This window comes from Vulpes lagopus, chromosome 10 (genome assembly GCF_018345385.1).
Source record: "Vulpes lagopus strain Blue_001 chromosome 10, ASM1834538v1, whole genome shotgun sequence".
NCBI lineage: Eukaryota > Metazoa > Chordata > Mammalia > Carnivora > Canidae > Vulpes > Vulpes lagopus.
In genome coordinates this window covers 108098836-108119369 of record NC_054833.1, presented here as the reverse complement: position 1 = coordinate 108119369, position 20534 = coordinate 108098836, and the positions used below count along the sequence as shown (strand labels likewise).

General features: G+C 51.3%; 2 protein-coding genes across 5 annotated transcripts in view; both read left to right on the top strand.

Annotated features, from left to right (window-relative positions):
• The first annotated feature begins 249 nt into the window (after positions 1 to 249).
• Positions 250 to 11299, top strand: PLA2G15 (phospholipase A2 group XV). Its single transcript, XM_041772687.1, has 6 exons — positions 250 to 451; positions 3694 to 3850; positions 6153 to 6271; positions 6520 to 6618; positions 7021 to 7245; positions 9364 to 11299. The coding sequence occupies exons 1-6, from the start codon at positions 337 to 339 to the stop codon at positions 9873 to 9875; spliced, it is 1227 nt and encodes a 408-aa protein (XP_041628621.1). The 5' UTR covers positions 250 to 336; the 3' UTR covers positions 9876 to 11299.
• A 2707-nt stretch (positions 11300 to 14006) lies between these two features.
• Positions 14007 to 20534, top strand: part of SLC7A6 (solute carrier family 7 member 6) — a 38139-nt gene continuing 31611 nt past the window's right edge. The window contains exons 1-2 of one of the 4 annotated variants that reach the window (XM_041771110.1): positions 14007 to 14059; positions 16389 to 16516. The gene's annotated coding sequence lies outside the window, so the exon portion shown is untranslated. Of the gene's footprint in view, positions 14060 to 14476; positions 14613 to 14793; positions 15257 to 16388; positions 16517 to 20534 lie in introns of those variants that run through there. The other 3 variants (XM_041771109.1, XM_041771108.1, XM_041771111.1) reach the window with 3 other exon arrangements.

Below are 20534 nucleotides of genomic sequence, written 5' to 3'. Positions count from 1 at the left end.
GGGCTGCGCATCCGGCAGCAGCGACCCGGCTCTGGCCGCTCGGGGACCGCGCCGAGAAGCGCGGCTGAGCCCCGATCAATCGATGCGCTCGGCGCGCGGCGCGGCCCGAGCGGCGGGCCGGGGACCCGCAGGGGCGGGGCGGCGAGCTCCGACGGGGAGGGGCGGACCGGGCGGCGACTCCCTATTGGCCGGCCGGCCGGGGAGGCGGGCCCTGATTGGCCCGGCCGCGTGGCCGAGTGCGGGCGGCGGGGTTAAGCGCGTCGCCGCCGCCCGGGCCTAGGCGCGAGCGCTGAGTGCTGGATCCGCACCCGGGACCTGGAGCGGCGGCCTCCCGCCATGGGCCTTCGCCGCCGTCCCTGCCCTGCGGCGCTGCTCCCGGGGGGCTTCCTGTTCCTCCTGCTGCTGGCAGACCCGGTGCTCCTCGCTGGACGCCGCCCTCCGGTGGTGCTAGGTGAGCGCGTCCAGGCGGCGGGTCCGTTTGTTCGTGCGTCCGTCTGGACGGGATGCGGGCGGGGCTGCCTTCCAGGTCTGCATCTGCCCCCAGCGTGGGGTGGGGGAGCGTCTGACTGTCAGTCTTGTCACCTGGGTCTGTCCGTCCACCTCCACCTCGGCCATGCTGGGCGCGGGTGTGGTCCGCCGCTGCCCGCTCGCCTTCCCTTGTGGATCGTGGGGTAGGTGCGAGGGCTGGGGGCGACTCTCCGGCTGTCCGCCTGTGCGCGTCGGCCCCAAGCTTTGCCTCGCCTTCTGCCCATTTTTTAGCTGGAGAACCCGAGGGCCTTTGGCCCCACTCCCGAGGTCCGGTGCCTGGCTGTGGGTGGGGGTGTTCTCGGAGTTGATCCCCAGGGTCCTCATTGTTGATTTGGGCATAGCTAGGAGTCTCTCTCTCTCTCTCTTTCTCTCTCTCTCTCTCTCGACCCTTCCAGCCCGTATGTTTCAAGAGACATTACCGAAAGGAAGCTTTTTGGGAAAAGAATGGCTCCCTTATCCCACCCTCAAACTTAGCCAGTGAGTGACCTTAGGCCTAAGGCAGGAGGGTAAGGGAACCTGAGGATGACTTAAGACAGAGGTTAGGGTTGGAACAATCGCTATGAACAGACGTCAAGAAACCTGCCTGTACTCATCCCTGCCACACCAATTTGGACTGGGCTATGTTGAGACTAAGTGACCTCCCCTGCCTATCCTCCCCTTGGTCCTGGCCCCTGCAACTATACAGGAGCCACACTATATCCTTGTGGCGGTGGACAGGGATGAGACTTCTGTCTTGGGGGGCCTTGGATGCTTCATTCAAGCATTGAGTTGGTGGCCAACCAGGATTCCCAAGGGCAGAGACATTTTAAGGTATATGTTACATACTGAATCTGCTACAGCATGACCCCTATGTTCGTTCATTCTTTCTTTTTTAAAGATTTTATTTATTTATTCATGAGACACACAGAGAGAGAGAGGCAGAGACAGAGGCACAGAGAGAAGCCGACTCCATTCAGGGAGCCCGATGTGGGACTCGATTCCGGGACTCCAGGATCACGCCCTGGGCCGAAGGCAGGCGCTTAACTGCTGAGCCACTCAGGCGTGCCCCCTGTGTTCTTTCTAATGGGAGTTTTTTTTTTTTTAATTAATTAATTTATTTTTTAAATCTTTATTTATTTATGATAGTCACAGAGAGGGAGAGAGAGAGAGGCAGAGACACAGGCGGAGGGAGAAGCAGGCTCCATGCACCGGGAGCCTGATGTGGGATTCGATCCGGGGTCTCCAGGATCGCGCCCTGGGCCAAAGGCAGGCGCCAAACGGCTGCGCCACCCAGGGATCCCTCTAATGGGAGTTTTTAAATGGAGATGATGCAGGTCATAGAAGGGTAGGGTTGGTAGGCTGTGTGGTCTTAGGTGGGCCCCCACCAGGAGCTCTAAGCCAGGAAATACTCCAGGTTCAACATGGAATTTGGGCGGACATGACCATGTGTTCCCTAAGCTTGCAGGGATCCCCAGAGATGAAGTCTGTGTTGGGCAAGCACAGAGAGTCCACCAACTCAGTCAGGGAAGGCTTCCTGGAGTATGTGGTTAGAGCTGAGGCCAGGAGAGAGTTTCATGCAGAGGAAACTACATATGAGAGGGAAGGAAGTAAGCAGTCCAGGCTGTTTGGAATGGAGTTGGGGGAGGAGTGGATTGTGCAGAGCCCGTGACAGGTTGGGTCATCTCGACTTTATCCTGCAGGCCCACAGGAAGCCATGGGTAGGCCTAAGGAGTCTTGAGTATGAGGGGTGTGGCATTGGGAAATGTATGGTTCCTGATGCGGGTAGCCAACCGCTCTCATTAACTCATTCAGTTCTTGGTTATCCTAGGTCATGGTGGAGGAGCCTCAAGCTCCACCCAGAGTCACAGAATCCTGATCTGCCTAGCTTCTCAGAGAGCGAAGCTGTTGGCATTAATCCTGAGAAACCCCATGGTGGGCGTTGGAAGAGTTGTTTCTAGGCCCAAAGCATAGACCTGACCTTGGCCATCAGAGGATCAGCATCCAAGGGTGACCAGCCTCTATGAGTGAGGCCCAAATTGGTGGTAGAGGAAGCAGAGACCAGAGAAGCAGAGACAGAAGAAGACCTTGGGCAGGAGGAGACTGTAGCAAGCCATTTCTACCCCTCTCGGCCTCGGTTTCTTCATCTGTAAAGTGGGCATAGTAAACATATTCTCTCCTAGTGTTATTTGAGGTGAAAGGTACATAGATGTCCTAATTATAAGCAAAAAAGGGGCTTAGGAAGTGACCACTGCTATTTTTAGAGGTCACACAGCCTGTCCAGGACTAAGGGCATTCAAGCACAGCAAATCTGGTGACTTCCTCCTTTAGCCATTTCCTCTTTGGTGGAGATAATGACCCAGGTCTCTGTACCATCTTTCTGAGGACTCCTCACTTCTGCATCTGTATTAAGGGAGGTGAAGGTAGGTGCATACCTGCCTCCCATGGTTGCCCTGAGGACTTTGTGAGATGATGTACAGGGAGGGCATGCCCTCTTTAGATCTGGGTTCATAGAGCCCAGGCCGTCACCAGGAGAGCCAAGATCTGGATGTTCATTCAGTGGTCATGGATTCTAAATGGAAATGTGCTTGGAAGGTGTCAAGAGCATGGCATGTGGAAGCAGGTGAGGCCTGGAAGGTCAATGGGAGTAAATACTCTGGGAAGGGACTTAATGTGGGGCTGTGAAACCATGGGGATGGGTTTAGGTGTCACAAGGCTCCCAGTGTTCTGTGCAGACCAGGCTCGGTGTAGCTGGTCTCTTAACCAGCTTGAACAGAGAGAAGGCGTCCTTGGGGCCTGGTCACACCCACCCCTACTGGGCTGTGCCTGGAATGGTGTGATGTTTCAGGGTAGCTGTCTCTGATACAGGGTCCAAGTGTGCCGAGAGGTGAGGGCCCTCCAGATGACCTGCTCTCTGGAATCTTACTGGGCTCTCATGAGGCTGGCAGATGCTTCTGTTCATTGCCCCCCATCCACAAGCCTGTCCTTGAGTGCCTTCCCTGGATTCAGTTTTGGCTAGTTAAGTGGCCCAGTGCTTTGTCCTGTCTCCCTCTCCTTCTTTGAGTGAACAAGGCCCTACCTACTCTGTAGCCTGGGATGGCAGTGGGTAGAAGGCCTTTGGGTTCAAGCCTCAGAGGTCCTCAGCCTGTCAGATCCAGTGCCTCATGCATGCTCTGTGTCCGCCTGCAGTGCCTGGTGATTTGGGCAACCAGCTGGAGGCAAAGCTAGACAAGCCAACGGTTGTGCACTACCTCTGCTCCAAGAGGACGGAAAGCTACTTCACACTCTGGCTGAATCTCGAACTGCTGCTGCCTGTCATCATTGATTGCTGGATTGACAATATCAGGTGGGGGCTGGGGCACAGATGGGTGCTGCTCACTGACACAGCCTAAAAAATTCTCTAGAACTCATTTCTGTCTCATTCCTGCTTCAACAGGCCCCGAGGTCACTGACCTTGCCTTTCTCATTTCCTCAGTCTGGCCTGCCCCACCTCTGCACTCTCCCAGATAGAACTTTCTTCCCTTTCCTGCAACTTTTGTCCCACCCTCTCCAATTTATTTCTTGTGCTTCACACCCTCTGCATGAATTCCTTTTTTTTTTTTTTTTAAGATTTTATCTTTAAGTAATCTCTTCACCTAATGTGGGACTCAAACTCACAACCTCGTGATAAGTCTTGTGCTCTCTGGACTGAGCCAGCCAGGCACCACCTTCCCTGTAGATTGTATGCTCTGGGCCTTATTCATATCCTCAACATAGCCTCCACCTCTTCCCTGCCTCTGAGTTGGCCCCTGGCCCCTGAGCTTCTTGTTCCTCCTGGGACATACCAGGTCTGCATATCTTTGAACATGCAGTTCTTTCGACCTGGAATCTTTGTCTACGCCCTTTGCCTGGTAAATTCCTTCCATTCACCCTTTAAAACCTGAGCCTGAGGGCTGGGTGGCTCATTGGTTGAGTGTCTGCCTTTGGCTCAGGTCGTGATCTGGGGTCCTGGGATCGAATCCCACATTGGGCTCCCCACAAGGAGCCTGCTTCTCCCTCTGCCTGTGTCTCTGCCTCTCATGAATAGATAAATAAAATCTTAGCAAACAAACAAACAGAAAACCCTGAGCCTGATCCTTCTGTCAAGTTTCCCTTTCCACTCCCCAGAGCTCTTAACCTTCCCCTCCTCCAGACCTGTTTCCTTTCATCCTTATCAGGCTCCAAACTTTGTTTCCAAGAATATTTCCCTGGTAAGACAAAAATGTGTTGGGAATTACTGCTTATTTAATATAGGCACTGTCCATGTCACATACTCTTTTTCATTTAGTCTTAGAGCAACCCTATGAAACAGGTGCTGTTTTCAACCCTGTTTACAGATGGGGACATCTGGAAGCTCAAAAAGGTTACAGAGTTGCCTATGGCCACTCAGCTAGTAAGGGGCAGAACCAAGATTTAAGCCCAGAATTGTGTGACCCTGAGCTAAGACCCAGCTCCCTGAAGGCGGAGGTTGTATCTCTTTTATCTTTAGAGCAGTAGAACCAGGAACACAATTGGTGCACAGTTATATGTTTGAGCTGAACGGAGTATCACAAATCTTTTTTTTCCCGGAGACATACTAGCTGGTTCTCCAGGTGCCTTGCCTTTCTATGTTGTTGATGACACCTGCTTTGTTGCCTTTTTCTTCTTCTGTATGTGATCAGAGTTATTTCTGGGCTGTTGATCTGCAATTCTATTTTTATACCAGAGACATGGTCTCAGGTACTGCCAATAGAAGGGTCAGGCGATACTGAGAGGGGCTTGTCTACCTTCACTGGACATCTGACCTGTTTAGAGCTGCTTTGGCTTTCTAGAAAGTTTTCTATAATTTGCTGAGTGGCCATTGAATTAATCTACAGATTGCCCTAGAGAAAATGGGCCCCCAGACCTAGTATTTAGGTCAATGTTGGGTATCTTGTCAGCTTTCTTTCGCTGATATTAGGGGGGTAGGACTCAGGGCCACCAGGGATGGCAGGAGTAGCCTGTGTTTTCTTGGGCACATTTTCCTCCTTGGTATCAGGGAGACCAGAACAGAGTTCCTGGCCTACCACAAAGCTTTCCTCCTGTCTCCCATCACCCTGTCCCATTGTTTTTCCAGGCCTCGTCCCCATCCATCCACATAGCAGCCACAGGTGTTTAGGCCCTAAGGTGGGGTTTCTCTGTTTGACTACGTGGCATGCTGCACGTATCCCCTCCTTTGCCCTGCGATGTGTTGTTGTGGGTGGCAGGAGCTGAATCTATGGAGATAGGGCAACGGGAGCCTGCAAGATTAGGCTGACTGCCTTTTGGGTCAAGTGATATGTTGATGGCAGAGCCAGGCCTGACACTTCCCTTTCACAATCCAAGACCTCAATTCTGAGGTGGATGACATGGAGAAGGAAATACTGCCTTGATGGGGGTTATTGGGTTAACTTTGAATGAGTCTTGGTTGGGGTTCTCAGACGGATATGGTTACTCTGATCTGTGCTTTATAAACTTGCTTTGTTACTTTTTAGTCTCCTCTATACTTCTTACCAAATATAAGGGTAGTAAGGGAATATGGCTCAGGACACAGCGCAGTATTAGGACACACCAGGTTCAGTGTCACCTCTGGATCACCAGCTCAATATCCCCCCCACACCCACACCCGACAGGCTGGTCTACAACAGAACATCCCGGGCCACCCAGTTCCCAGATGGTGTGGATGTACGCGTGCCTGGCTTTGGAAAGACTTTCTCACTGGAGTTCCTGGACCCCAGCAAAAGTAGCGTGGGTATGTAGCCCTTCCTCATGCCCTCCAAGGGAATGGAGATGCAAGTTCTGCTATATTCCTAGAGTGGGAGGAATGCTGTTAGTTTGGAAGGATAGCCTGTAAACTGTCTCTAAGCAGTGTAGGCGTAGAGCCTTATAGCACTCCTTAGGATTTTTCTACAGTAGATGTCACAGTCTCCTTGTTGGGTGTGGTGTGGGTGGCTGGCACTGGCTGTATTCTCTCTAATTCTCAGACATTTCTGTCTACAGGTTCCTATTTCCATACCATGGTAGAGAGCCTTGTGGACTGGGGCTATATACGGGGTGAGGATGTCCGGGGTGCCCCCTATGACTGGCGCCGAGCCCCAAGTAAGTGGTCACTCCTGCTTCCTCCCTGATGCCTTGGAGGTTGGGATGAGGAAGTCACAGCCACCATGGGCCCTGGAGGCATGTGTCCCCTGCCCCCAGGGCCCTTCTGTCCAGCTCAGCAGTCACAGCTGTCACCCCTGGTCAATCTGTCCGGTCTTTCCCCAGTCTTCACCCTAGGATTCCTGGGCCTCTGAGCCCTGGGGAGAGATAATGAGGCTGAGGAGGGAAAGAGGAGCTTCTAGGTTTCCTCCCTTCCTGGAAAAGGAGGGGAAACCAGACCATTTCCACTTGGGTTTTAGCATTTTCCCCACCCACTTAGTCCTGGAACTGGCCTAAAGAACATTTAGTGTTTCAGGCCCTAGGACCCTTCTTTTCTGACTGCTGCCTGGCTCTGGCCTACAGATGAAAATGGGCCCTACTTCCTGGCCCTCCGGGAGATGATCGAGGAGATGTACCAGCTGTATGGGGGACCTGTGGTGCTGGTTGCCCACAGCATGGGCAACATGTACACACTCTACTTTCTGCAGCGGCAGCCACAGGCCTGGAAGAACAAGTATATCCAAGCATTTGTGGCACTGGGTGCGCCCTGGGGGGGCGTGGCCAAGACTTTGCGTGTCCTGGCCTCAGGTAAGACCCTGCCTGAGCCAGTGTGGGGGACTGATGTCAGGGATGGTGCCCTCTTTCCTTCAGCAGTGTCCTCCTGGGCCCCCTTGTATCTCTTCTCTTGGATGAGGATCCTTCTTTTTCCAGAGTGGCACACTTTTCCAAACATCTCTTCTTCCAAAAGAGAACACTACTTAATTTCTTCTCTCTAGCTGATGGTCTTGGTTATCTGTGCAAATTGTTTTACAGCGAGTACATGCAGTGGCACAACTGCTGGTCACACAGGTACTTGCATATGTGTACACACATACACTGTGCTCCGGCCTGGCTGGCCTAACTTGGTTTGATCCAGAGTTCTTTGGGGGAGCCTTCTCCCTTTTCTTTTTCTTTTTCTTTTTCTTTTTCTTTTTCTTTCTTTTTCTTTTTCCTCTTTTCTTTTTTTAAAGATTTTCTTTATTCATGAGAGACAGAGGCAGAGACATAGGCAGAGGGAGAAGCAGGCTCCCTACAGGGAGCCTGATGTGGGACTTGATCCCAGGATCACGCCCTGAGCTGAAGGCAGATGCTCAACTGCTGAGCCACCCACGCATCCCGCCTTCTCCCTTTCTTCATGCCCACCTTAGCCCCACAGAAGGAAGGTTGGGCTACAGTTTCCTGTTTATGAGTTATACCTCCATCTGTGGCAGTGGGGAGCCTTTGTGGGTAATGCAGGGAGGAAGCAGGTGCAGATTTCTTTGGGCCTGCTTGCCTGGCATTGGGGAAAGCCATCTCCTTTCCCACTCCTCCCCAGTTCACCTGCCTCTTTATGACTGTGAGAGCCTGCCAGCTGTAGCCGTGGGCCTTTCCTTCCTCTGCTAGTCCTGGGGGTGAGCCCATGGCCCCTTACTTTAGGAGCCTGGAGCCATGGCTATGCCAAGCATCTGAAGAGCTTCCTTCCTCCTATCATTAGCATTGCCTCACCTACTTGTTGGTCGACTGATAATCGCAGTCAGGTCAGACCTAGTGCCTCTCCCAGTAGTGACCCTGGATTGGCTGGACAGTGAATCCAGATCTAATGAGGACTCATTACAGCCACCTGGACCTAAAAAGACAGATGTGGGCACAACTGCATTTGAGACAGGAGCTGTGGTGGGGCTCAGAGCCTTCCTATAAGTCCCCTTAGAGCTTTGCCTCAGATTCTGGGAAACTGTTCTGTTAGGCCCTGACAGGGGAGTGGTATCCTAACAGGGGCTTCCCTTTCCTCAGGGGTCCTACCACCAGACCCCACAAGGCAGAGCTGAGGGTGTGTAAGTCAGTCAGAGCGGGGGCGGGGAGATGGGAGGCTGTGTCCTGAAGAGATCACAGGGCCCCTGTTTCCAAGTTCCAGTTTACTCCCCAGAGGCCTCACTGGCTGTGTTGTTGGCATTCCTGTGTGAGAAGGACTGTCGTTCCGCCTGCAGCCTCCCCTCCTGCCTTGTCTCCTGCAGGCCTGGCCGTCTAGGTCAGTGACAGGCAGATGAGTAGAGTATGACTGGGGGTGACTGGCTGCAGGTCTGAGCCTAGGAAAAGAAAAACATTTTCAGGGACGCCTGGGTGGCTCAGTGGTTGAGTGTTTGCCTTCGGCTCAGGGCGTGATCCCGGGGTCCCAGGATCAAGTCCCACATCAGGCTCCCTGTGACGAGCCTGCTTCTCCCTCCGCCTATGTCTCTGCCTCTCTTTCTCTGTGTCTCTAATGAATAAATAAATAAATCTTAAAAAACAAAACAAAACATTTTCATAACTTAGTGTAAGAAAAGAGAAAGAAGAATGTGTCTCTGGGCTGCCAACCTGCTGATTCACCTTCACGAAGGTCTGTGCCCACAAGCCTGGTGACAAGTGCTCAGAGGGTACTGTTTACACAGTGAATCACCTGTGGGTACGTGCTGCCCAAATCCCTGGTAACAAAATGCAGAAGGAAAGAAACCAGTCATGGTCGTGTGTTTCCCAGATATAGCAAACGTAAAGGGAACCATGGAAGTTACAGGATGATGACAGTGTAGCGGTGCGGGAGTGCTGACTGGCCCCTGTCTGGGGCCCAGCAGAGGGCCTGGCAGGACTGTGCTGCCCGGAGGCTTGCGAGGCTTGCGTTCCTGAGCGCAGACTGAGCTAGCCCTCTCCCTGCAGGAGACAACAATCGGATCCCGGTCATTAGGCCCCTGAAGATCCGGGAGCAGCAGCGCTCAGCCGTCTCCACCAGCTGGCTGCTGCCTTATAACTACACCTGGTCACCTGAAAAGATCTTCGTGCATACGCCCACAGCCAACTACACGCTGCGGGACTATCAGCAGTTCTTCCAGGATATTGGCTTCAAAGATGGATGGCTCATGCGGCAGGACACGGAGGGGCTGGTGGAAGCCATGGTGCCGCCCGGCGTGCCGCTGCACTGCCTCTATGGCACTGGTGTCCCCACGCCAGACTCCTTCTACTATGAGAGCTTCCCAGACCGTGATCCCAAAATCTGCTTTGGCGACGGTGATGGCACCGTGAACTTGCAGAGTGCCCTGCAGTGCCAGGCCTGGCGTGGCCACCAGGAGCACCAAGTGTCTTTGCAGGCACTGCCAGGCAGCGAGCACATAGAGATGCTGGCCAATGCCACTACCTTGGCCTATCTGAAACGTGTGCTCCTTGGGCCCTGATTCCTGTGCCGGGTGGGACCGGGAGATGGCCTGGCCACCGCTGTTTCTCTTGTCCTCTGGGGCTATCATGGCCCACGAGTTTAGCAGTTTGTGACTGACTGCCTAAGGTCCTCAGTCTTGGGTTGTGAAATGCCTGCCATTGGGAGGTACTGTTTCTTACCCTTCCTTTGTGGGAGTGAGGAAGGAAGAAATAGTCTGGACTCACTTGAGGGATCCCTGCTGGGAAGAATGCTGCTGCTGCTGCTGGAATTGCTGTGACCTCAGGACTGGCTCCACAGGCAAGGATTGGCTGGCATCTGGCCCCAATCCTGAACTCAGGGGCCTCTTTGTTCCTCACACCCCTGTGGCCTTTTCACACTCACCCACCAGGCCCTGGCCCCTCAGCCTTCCTGTGAGGGATATTACTGAGCTGTGTTCCCTGTCCCTAAAGGTCCCAGGGATGGGCTGGTCCCTATGGTGATCTTCCCATAAACTAGCCATAAACAGGTAGGCTTGCTACTGGCTGTGGGTGGCTGGAGCAGCTGGCTTCCCTAGGGCCTAGTTGCTGTGAGCCTGACTGTGGCTTTCTGGAGGCAGCCTGGTTCCTCCTGCAGGCAGGGGCGAGTTGTGTTCTCCATGGTTCCCAGGTCCTGGGGCATTCACTCCTACCTCCCTCACCTCTAAGAACAGCCTAGCTCAGGATTGAGCAGCAGATGGGCCTTCAGTTCTTGGGGACTCTGTCCCAGGAGCCTCGATTCCCTCAGACTCCTACCCACAAGTATTGATGCTGGTTCCCTTTGCCCTGGGACTGTGGTTCAAGGATGAGAGCAGGGCCCAGTCCCATAGCCTTTTAGGGACTCATGAAGAAAACTAAGGATGCAGCTGAGGCCATTCAGAACTACCCTGAATCCCACCACCACATTACCACCCTAGGGCTTTTCTAACATCCGGGTGGGCTGGCACAGGGCTGAGAGGAGATGGGGCTCTTGTCCATCCTGCACAGCACCTACTCCCTCCAGGCAGCTCAGTGGTGTTTAGTCTGCAGACACTAGCCCAGAACCTTGAGTGGGCCCCTGAGAGAGCAGGGTGGCTTGGGGCTCCCCTGGTAGTTTTCTGTCTGTTCCAGAGGTGCTTCCTTGATCTTCCTATAACAGCAGGGATGGAGAGTCTGGATTTGCCTTGGTGGCAGTCATCTCCAAGTGGGCAACGGCTATAGGCCAAGACTTGAGTCTAGCCTATAGGATGGGACCCCAAAGCCAGAGTCTGGGGTTGTGCTGCTGGACTGGACTGTGCTGCTTTCCCACAGGGTTTCTGTGGAGCTGGATTTTCTCTGTTATGAACACACCCAGCATCTCTCCTTTCATTCCTGGATGGTGGGCTCCTCGTGGAGCTCTAAGCAGGCTGTACCTTGATTCTGGCAATAAAAATGTTCTGGATGCTGTAAAGTGCCCTGGCTGAGGGTCTGTTCTGAGCATAAGAGGAGGGAGGTAGCAGAGGGGCAAAGGGGCTAGAGAGGCAGGCAATCGGGCTAGACCGTTCCTAGGGCCATGACAGGTCCTCTCAGCACCAAAGCATGGCTCCTGTGCACGTATTTGGGCTTCATCCTCCTGCCTGTTCTTCTGGAATCTATTTCCCCTCCGGGGACTAAGAACAAGGACCTGAAACATTTCCATAGGAATGTGACTTCTGCGTGGCTGGCAGATTCCACAAGCTGCCGCAGAGCTGGGGCAGAGGACAATGTGCAGGTTACCCTGGCTGGACTCTCCTTCCCAGCTTGTTTGTTTGTTTGCTTGCTTGCTTGCTTTATTATTTATATATATATATATTTTTTTTCCTTCCCAGCCTTTTTGTCCTCTCTCAGCTTTCAGGTGTCAGCATCTTTTGATCCTAGAGTTTTTTTGTTTGTTTGTCTTTTTAGATTTTTAAAAATTTATTTATTTGTGAGAGACACAGAGAGACAGAGAGGCAGAGACATAGGCAGAGGGAGAAGCAGGCTCCACGCAGGGAGCCCGATGTGGGACTCTATCCCGGGACTCCAAGATCACACTCTGGACTGAAGACAGGTGCCAAACCACCGAGCCACCCAGGGATCCCCAGAGCCTAGAGTTTTTTGTAAGACACCACCCTTCTACTTTCTTTCTACAGTCTGCCTGCCCACCATCTGCCTCTCTCTCCGAGGACAGAGGCTGAGGGAGAAAGAGACACTAGGCTGAGAGAAGGATAGAGACCAAGATGGCCAAAGAAAGGGACCAAGACTGGGAACCAAGTGGAGATGGGTAAAAAGAGAAAGAAAGAGCCTAAGAGGGATCCCTGGGTGGCTCAGCAGTTTGGTACCTGCCTTTGGCCCAGGGCGCGATCCTGGAGTCCCGGAATCGAGTCCCACGTCGGGCTCCTGGCATGGAGCCTGTTTCTCCCTCTGCCTGTGTCTCTGTTTCTCTCTCTCTCTCTCTCTCTCTCTCTCTCTGTGTGTGTGTGTCTATCATGAATAAATAAGATCTTAAAAAAAAAAAAAAGAAAGAAAGAAAGAAAGAGCCTAAGAGGGACGCCTGGGTGGCTCAGCGATTGAGCATTTGCCTTTGGCTAATGGCGTGATCTCCCAGTCCAGGATCGAGTCCCATATTGGGCTCCTTGCAGGGAGCCCCTGCCTCTCTCTGCCTGTGTCTCTCGTGAAGAAATAAATAAAATCTTAAAAAAAAAAAAAAAAGTTCTGAGACAGGGAAGAGGTATAGGGATGGGGTTCAGTTCAGCCTCCACAGAGCCAGGCCAGCCGGGGCTCTAGGCCTCAGTGCATCCTCGACCACAAGAGGGCGCTCCGATCCCTCTCTGCACTAGTTGTTGGCCCAACCTGGAAGAAGGGTGACCCAGAGAGGGTGAGGATGCCTAGCCATACAAAGGTCCAGTTGCTATTGCTGGTCTTGGTAAAAGGATAACAACAAAAGAGTGCAAATCCTTACCTCCAGGTCCTGCCCAGCCTGAGTCTCAGCTCTGCCCTGCCACCCACCGTCCATGCCACTCCTTGTGGTGGCCTTACAGCTACCTACTCCCCCCTAGCCTATTTCAGCCCCACGGCCACCCTCAGTTTCATAGCTGCAGAGAGAGGGCAAGGAGTCACAGCAGGCTTTACCCCCAGCTGACTGGGGTTCAAATCTGAGCTCTACCAGTGGCCTGGGAGTCTCCTGACCTCCCTGAGCCTCAGCTTGCTCATCTAAGGAGTGGAGCTGAATAAAGGTGCCCTGCAGAGTGGCCCTGAGGAACACAGATGTTATTGGAGAACATCTGATTCAGTGCTTGGTGCATAGTGGGCTTCCATGGTAGGTTGTTGCAGCAGGTAGGAGACCGCAAAGCCAGAGATCTGGATGTTGGCAAGTCTAGTATATGCATTTGTCGGAAGGGTAGGTGGACCAGGTACCATTGAGTGACACAAGGGACTGCCTGGCCAGGGAGACAGAAGGAACTGATCGGGGGGCAAAGGGTCAGATTCTTTTTTTTTTTTTAATTAAAAAAAAAAAAAAGATTTTATAAAAAAATAAATAAAAAATAAAAAATAAAAAAAAAGATTTTATTTGCTCATGAGAGAGACACACACACAGAGAGGCAGAGACCAGCCCAACGTGGGACTCAATCCCGGTCTCCAGGATCAGGCCCTGGGCTGAAGGCTGCGCTAAACCGCTGAGCCCCCGGGCTGCCCCAAAGGGTCAGGTTCGAAGACTCCTAACGTTCACACTGAGGGAAGGTCTTCCAAGCAGAGAGCCCAAGGAGGGGAGTACGGGTGAGGGCTCTTCAAGGATCACGGTCTCCGGTCTATAGGTAGGAGAATGGAAGGGTTTCAGGCAGAGGAGGTAAAAAGTCGTTCCCCTGTGGGGATGGGTTCGAAGGAAGAGGGTGGGGACTGGGAGTCTAGCAGAGCTGGGGAGAAGAAAACCATGAGAAAACCTGCAGGGCTGTGGGGCAGGAGGAGGAAGCTCCAGGGTGGTGCTCGGCTCTGGCTGTTTACTGGTGATGGGGAGCAGGGGTTGGGTATGGTCCGTCTGGAATGAAAGACGCCTGTGGGGGGAAATGACTCCAGGTCTCAGGAGAGAGTCATGGTTGAGGTTGTAGACAGGAAGCCAAGGGGGAGGGCTTAGCCGTGAGGTGAGGGGACTAGAAGAGCCCCAGAGCTACCAGAGGAAAAGGCCCCTAGAAGGAAAGCAGGGGCGCAGCGGCAGGTACAGGAAGAGGGAGGACGGGAGGTTTCAGCTCCCCCAGAGGATGTCAGTGGGCCAGGCAAGAGGAGGACGGAAAAGTCCTCAGGCCTGAGCCCCGGGGCGGCGGGGGTTGGCTACAGGAGCGCCACAGCGTCCATGGGCCTGAGGAGGCCTCAGTGGCCGCGAGCTGGGCCGGGGCTGCGGGGCCCAGGTCCCGGGTCTGAGTCTTCCTAAGGCCGCGGCGGAGGGGCACGAGGCTGTGGAGCGCTCCGGATCCGCTCTAGGGCCCGGCCCGACCCACGGCGCTGTGCCGGCCACGCAGACCCAGGGCGGCCGGGCCAGTCGCCGGCACCAAGCGCACGCGGAGGCGGGGACCGCACTCCCGGGCCGGGCGCTCCCCGAGGCCTCGGCGGCCCCGGGGGTCAAAAGCGCCGCCGCGAGGCGTCCTGTCCCGACGCGGGGCGCGCTGTCGCGATCCGGCGGCGCGTGACGTGGCGGGGGCGGGGCCTGAGCGGCTGCGGCGGCCGCGGCGCTCGAGCGGCGGAGCATCCTGTGGGCGCCGGGCGACTGCGAGGTAACGGGCCGCGGGCGGGCGCGCGGGGGCCGCGGGGCGGGCCGGGCCGGGGCCGCGTGCTGGGGGCCGCGCTCTCCGCGCCGCCGCCGCCGCCACGCCCCCACCCCCCCGAGTGCGGGTGGCGGGCCCGCCAAGCGGGGCGCGGGGCGGGCGGGCCGGGGGCACGTGAGGGACGCCGGGGCGAGGACGTGCGGAGGGTGACGCTGTGCGTGTAAGACGGAGCGCGAGCGTGAGCGTGGCCCCGGGAGCGTGGGGAGCCCTGAGTGTGGGACTGAGCGTGGGGGAGAGACTACGTGTGTGAGCGTGAGAGACCCCCTGAGCCTGAGGGTGGCCCTGTGAGTGAGTGTGCAAGAAACCCCGTGAGGGAGGTGACCCTGACAGTGCGGGAGAGACCTTGGTGTGAAGGAGACTCGGTGTGTGAGAGAGAGACCGCTGAAGGGGAGCGCGCGAGCCCCAGAGCCCGGGGGCGATTCCCCTGAGGGTGTGAGAGCCCGAGTGTGAGGGTGACTCCAGGAGTGTGGAAGAGGGGAGAGTGTGAAGGACACCGCAGTGATAGAGGCCCGGACCGTGTGCGAGACTGAAATACGGAGGGTGAGTGTGGTAGGAGAGAGGACCTGGGCCGTGACCACTCGGCAGGTGAGCAGGTGAGCAAGACCGCGTGCAAGGCTGTGCACCAGGGTCGCAGCTTCCTAGGATGCTGCAGGTGGGCCGAGCCGCCGGCCTGCTGTGTTGGCACCAGGCCACCATGTGCTCCCGCCCTGATGGCTCTTTCTCGAGTCTTCATGTCGTGTCATGTTTGATCATCTCATGTTATAAATGGAAGGAGAGACTTGTAAAACAGTCTGAGAATTCTTGACTAAGCGCTAAGCAAACAGTCCGGGTACCACATTGTGTAATGGGCAGTAGAAATAGAAATCAATATTTAACAGATATTTTCGAGCACCTCTTATGCGCCCTGGGCTGTGTGCTTGGTGACACAGTTCAAAAGAATTCAGTCTCTGCCCTTGATGGGGGGAAAAAAGCACTGCCAGCAAATCTAGCTTGTGGTAGCAGAGCGCTCAGCCATCTGGTGCTTCTGCGAGAGCTGCTCCCTGATTTGAAGATGGGGAGGAGCAGACTTTCTGAAAGTCTGAGGGCTTCCTGAGCTCATTTTTGTCTCTCTTTGCATGCCCTGACGCCCTTTAGGAGGAAACCGCCCAGGCTGCCTCCCTTACTCAGGTGCCTTGGCGCGCTCATGACTTTTGCCCCCTAACTTCGGTCTCAGCCTGCCACTAAGTTCTTCTATTTGATTTCCCTCTCCTGACAAATATGCAGAAAACCACAAACCTGATTTTTTTATCTTCCTTCTTCCCTGTTCGGCTGTGGACATATTTTTATTGCAGCCCAAGAGTAAATACCAGTTATGTGACTGATCTCCATGGCCCTTCTCGGTACAGGAAATTTCCTGACCTCCGTCCTGTGTGCTTCCTGCTGTAGCCTCCAGGATGTGGATACATTTCTACAAAAGTGACGCAAATAGGGCTCAGAGGACCTGGGTCTCAGGGAATAGCAGCTGTCTGGACATGCATGATTTGAGACGACCGGGCCGGGCTAGTTCTCTGACACGTGTGGGCTGGTTGCTTCAGTTACACTCCACCGTGAGAGTGACGGAACTTCTCAGTAACTGAGTGCTGCCCCTGCGTGGCCTGTGCAACTTAAAATTTTCCAAAGGGAAATCTCATCCTGCTGCTTACTAGGTTCATTTTTTGATAAGCTGCCTCTTACTCTTTGTTGCAGAGGTTAAATGGCCAAGACAGACAAGTGGAATTAGGCCTTGCTGTGGAGACTTCCATTTTCTTCTCAGTACCTGACCATTTATGATGAGGCAGCTTATGAAAGTGTGATGTTTGCTTATTTCCTCACAGGTGAATATTATTGCTCTGTTCTCTATTAGATTTTGGATCTTTGCGATTTGTAAAGTTTCAGTTATTTGTGCACAGTATGAACAGGATACTAGTAGTCAGACTGGCTCACATATAATGAACAATTACATAACACTATTTTGGTGTATTTATTAAATTATATCTTTTTCTAAAGAGTAATTGTGGCTTATAATTAAAGATACTTCCAATGAGGTTATTAAAAGGAAATTAACCAAAACAATAGAAAAGACTACGCATCACATACTGTTGAAAGTGAGGGTATTTATTCACTGTGATTGGGTACTGAATTTGATATTGAATTTCCTGGTATCTTAGGTAAAAAGATAAATGTAGAATTACATAAATTTTTCATTTGATAGGAAACTCTGTGTGTGTGTGTGTGTGTGTGTATATATATATATATATATAGAGAGAGAGAGAGAGAGAGAGAGGGAGAGTTAAGCATTAAAAAAATCGATGCCTATTAATTCTGGAAAATATATAAAACTCAGAGAGATATAGAAAAGAAAGAATACTCTAGGTTTTCACCATAGTAAACATTTTAGTATTTTTCTCAACAGCACTTTCCCTCATAGTCATCAATTTTAAAAGAGTTTTTAGGGGCACCTGGGTGGCTCAGTGGTTGAGCATCTGCCTTCTGCTCAGGGTGTGATCCCAGGTTTGGGGATCGAGTCCCACATTGGGCTGCCAGCATGGAGCCTGCTTGTCCCTCTGCCTATGTCTTTGTCTCTCTCTCTCTCTCTCTGTCTCTCATGAATAAATAAATAAAATATTTTTATTTTTATTTTTTTAATAAAATATTTTTAAAATAAATGAATAAAATAAAAGATTTTTTAAATCCAGCTTGTAAAATAAATAAATAAATAAATCCAGCTTGTAAAATATTTTTTGTAATTGAACTTTGAAAGATTCTTCTTTTCCCTTGAAAATTGCATATGATAGTTTTATGGTTAAATTTGCATGAGGCAGGATGCCTGGGTGGCTCAGCCCGTGATCTTGTGGTCCCAGGATCAAGTTCCGCATCGGGCTCCCTGCATAGAGCCTGCTTCTTCCTCTGCCTAGTCTCTGCTTCTCTCTGTGTATTTCTCATGAATAAATAAATAAAATATTTTTAAAAAATTTTTGTGAGGCAATTTTAGTAGTCTGATGAATTCCTTTACTATCTGCTGCAGGAGCCTGTAAAATAGGTTGAAAACTGCATTGTGTCCTTACAGGCAGAGTTTAACACTAGTTTTTTGTTTTGGGGTTTTTTTTTTTTGTAATATTTTATTTGTGTGTGTGTGTGTGTGTGTGTGAGAGAGAGAGAGAGAGAGAGAGAGAGAAAGAGCACACATGCATAAGCAGGGGGAGAGGGAGAAGGTGGCTCTCCACTGAGCAGAGACCCAACTTAATGCTCCCTCCCAGGACCCTGGGATCACGATCTGAGCTGAAGGCAGATGCTCAGTGGACTGAGCCGCCCAGGCATCCCTAACACTAGTTTTTTTTTTTAATTTTTTTAAAATTTATTTATGATAGTCACAGAGAGAGAGAGAGAGAGAGAGAGGCAGAGACACAGGCAGAGGGAGAAGCAGGCTCCATGCACCGGGAGCCCGACGTGGGATTCGATCCCAGGTCTCCAGGATCGCGCCCTGGGCCAAAGGCAGGCGCCAAACCGCTGCGCCACCCAGGGATCCCCCTAACACTAGTTTTTAAGACAGGAACTTATAGGGTACGCTGAATGATTTAATGGAAATTGTCTTCAACATGATTTTAAAGACTATGTGAGAGATTGAGCATGTGATATTGTGTGTGATCTTTACATACCAATTTCTCTTATCCAATGGATAAAAATTGAAGGCAGAAGGCAGAAGGATAGCGAGTTTGGAGAGGGTGATTTGGTAAGATTTTGTTGCATACTCTTTCACCCAAATACCAGGCTACTGAGCTGGAGTTAGTGGCTTAGTTATGAGTTCCTTGATTTTTGTCCCATTGTTGCAGAAGGTTTGCAAATCTACTCTGTGGGGATAGGATAAACAGTGCATCTTATACAGATATGGACTGCCCTTCTGAGAATGTATGTAGATACTGTGGTGATTAATTAAACACAAATGAATTCAAAAGCATTTTTGGAGTCATAGTTGCTTTTTCTCATTGCCCCCCCCCCCTTATTATCTGTTACCTAAAGAACAAGTGCTTTGACAAAATGATAGGAACCACTACTCAGACTGAATTTTTTTAATGATCACTTACCTTCACTTAAGCCTTGTTTTGCTTATTGTGCTGGCGAGCAGGTGGCTCAAGGTGTTAGACTTTCAGTAGGGTTTGTTGTATATTTTCTCTCACAGATATTTTCTGCCATTGCTATAATTTTATTCATTGATCACTGACTGAGTACTGAGCCTGTGTTAGGCCTTGTACTGGGTGCTGTTAAAATAGATAAGCAATTCACAAACTAGTTGGGAGACTGAAGGTAAGTAAATGCAACCAAATGAGGTGGCTGCTAAGGCAGAAGTACGTATTAGAAATCTTATGGGCACAAGGAGATATATGAAGAAAGATGGCAGCCAAGCTTTTAGGGACAAGGTGGTAGCAGAAGAGCTTTAGAAGCAGAGGGCTCAGTATGAACAAAGATGAGTTTGTCTGATGGACTCTGGAAACCCTGGACTACTCTAGGTTCTGGAAGCTGCAAGTATTCAGTGGCACGGGACCTTGGGTGGGACTGTGGGGGTGGGAATATGGGGTGGGGGTGGGACTGTGAGGGTAGGAGTGTGGTGGGAATATGGGGGAGGCGGTGGGGATGGGACTTGGGGGTAGGAGTGGGATGGGGGGTGGGGTGGGAGACCTAGTGATAGAGCCCTGTTAAGAAGATTGGAATTGGTTTTAAAGGCTTTAGGCAGCACCTGAGGGAGGGTTCCTAACAGTGCTTGGATACCAACTGAGGAGATAATAGGGTTGATACTCTGTTGTGAAACTCAAGGAGCCAAAGTAGTGTTTTTTTCTGCTAGAAGCCTGTCTCCCACCCGTGCCTGTCCAGCATCTCCTGTATGGAGACAAACCCTATTGCAGATGTCGGTTTTTGTTTTTTTTTTCCACACTTGGAATTTTCACAGTTATTTAGGTAAGAGCTATGTTGGGACATTCCATTTTCAGGTCTTCTAGATCTTGTTTTTTTAATTTTTTTTTTCACACCCTACATGGGGCTTGAACTCATGACTCTGAGATTGAGAGTCATGTTCTACCAACTGAGCCAGTCAAGTCCCCCTAGATCTTGATGACTTTATGTCTACATAATCTATTGATGACTGAGAGAGGTACTTTGAAGTCTCCAACTATAATTGTGGATTTGTGTATTTCTCTTTTCAGATCTATGGTACTGCTTTATGTATTTTGAACCTATATTGTTGGAGGAAATACACATTTAGAATCATCTTCTTGGTGATTTGACCTCTTTATCGTTATATAATGTCCCTCTTTATCTCTAGCAGTCTTTGTTATTCTGGAGTCTATTTTCTCTGATGTTAATATAGCTACTCCAACTTTAAGATTAGTTTTGCATGGTTTATTTTTTTTTCCTATCTTTTATCTCTCTTTTATTTCTTTTATCTTACCTATAACTTATGTATGTTTATTTACTTATTTGTTTATTGGGTGTGGAGCCTAACATGGGGCTTGATCTCTCTCATGAATAAATAAATAAAATCTTTAAAGTAAATAAATACATAAATAAAACCTTTATTTTTAAACATTTTTTATTTTTTTATTTTTAAATATTTTATTTATTCATGACACACACACACACACACACACACACACAGAGGCAGAGACATAGGCAGAGGGAGAAGCAGGCTCCTCACAGGGAGTCCGATGTGGAACTCGATCCTGGGACCCTGGGATCACCCCTGAGCCAAAGGCAGACAGACACTTAACCTCTGAGCCACCCAGGCGTCCCTCTATGCTGTACTTTTTAAATTTATTTTAAAAATTTTTCATGCTGTACTTTTTTTTAAAAAGATTTTTTTAA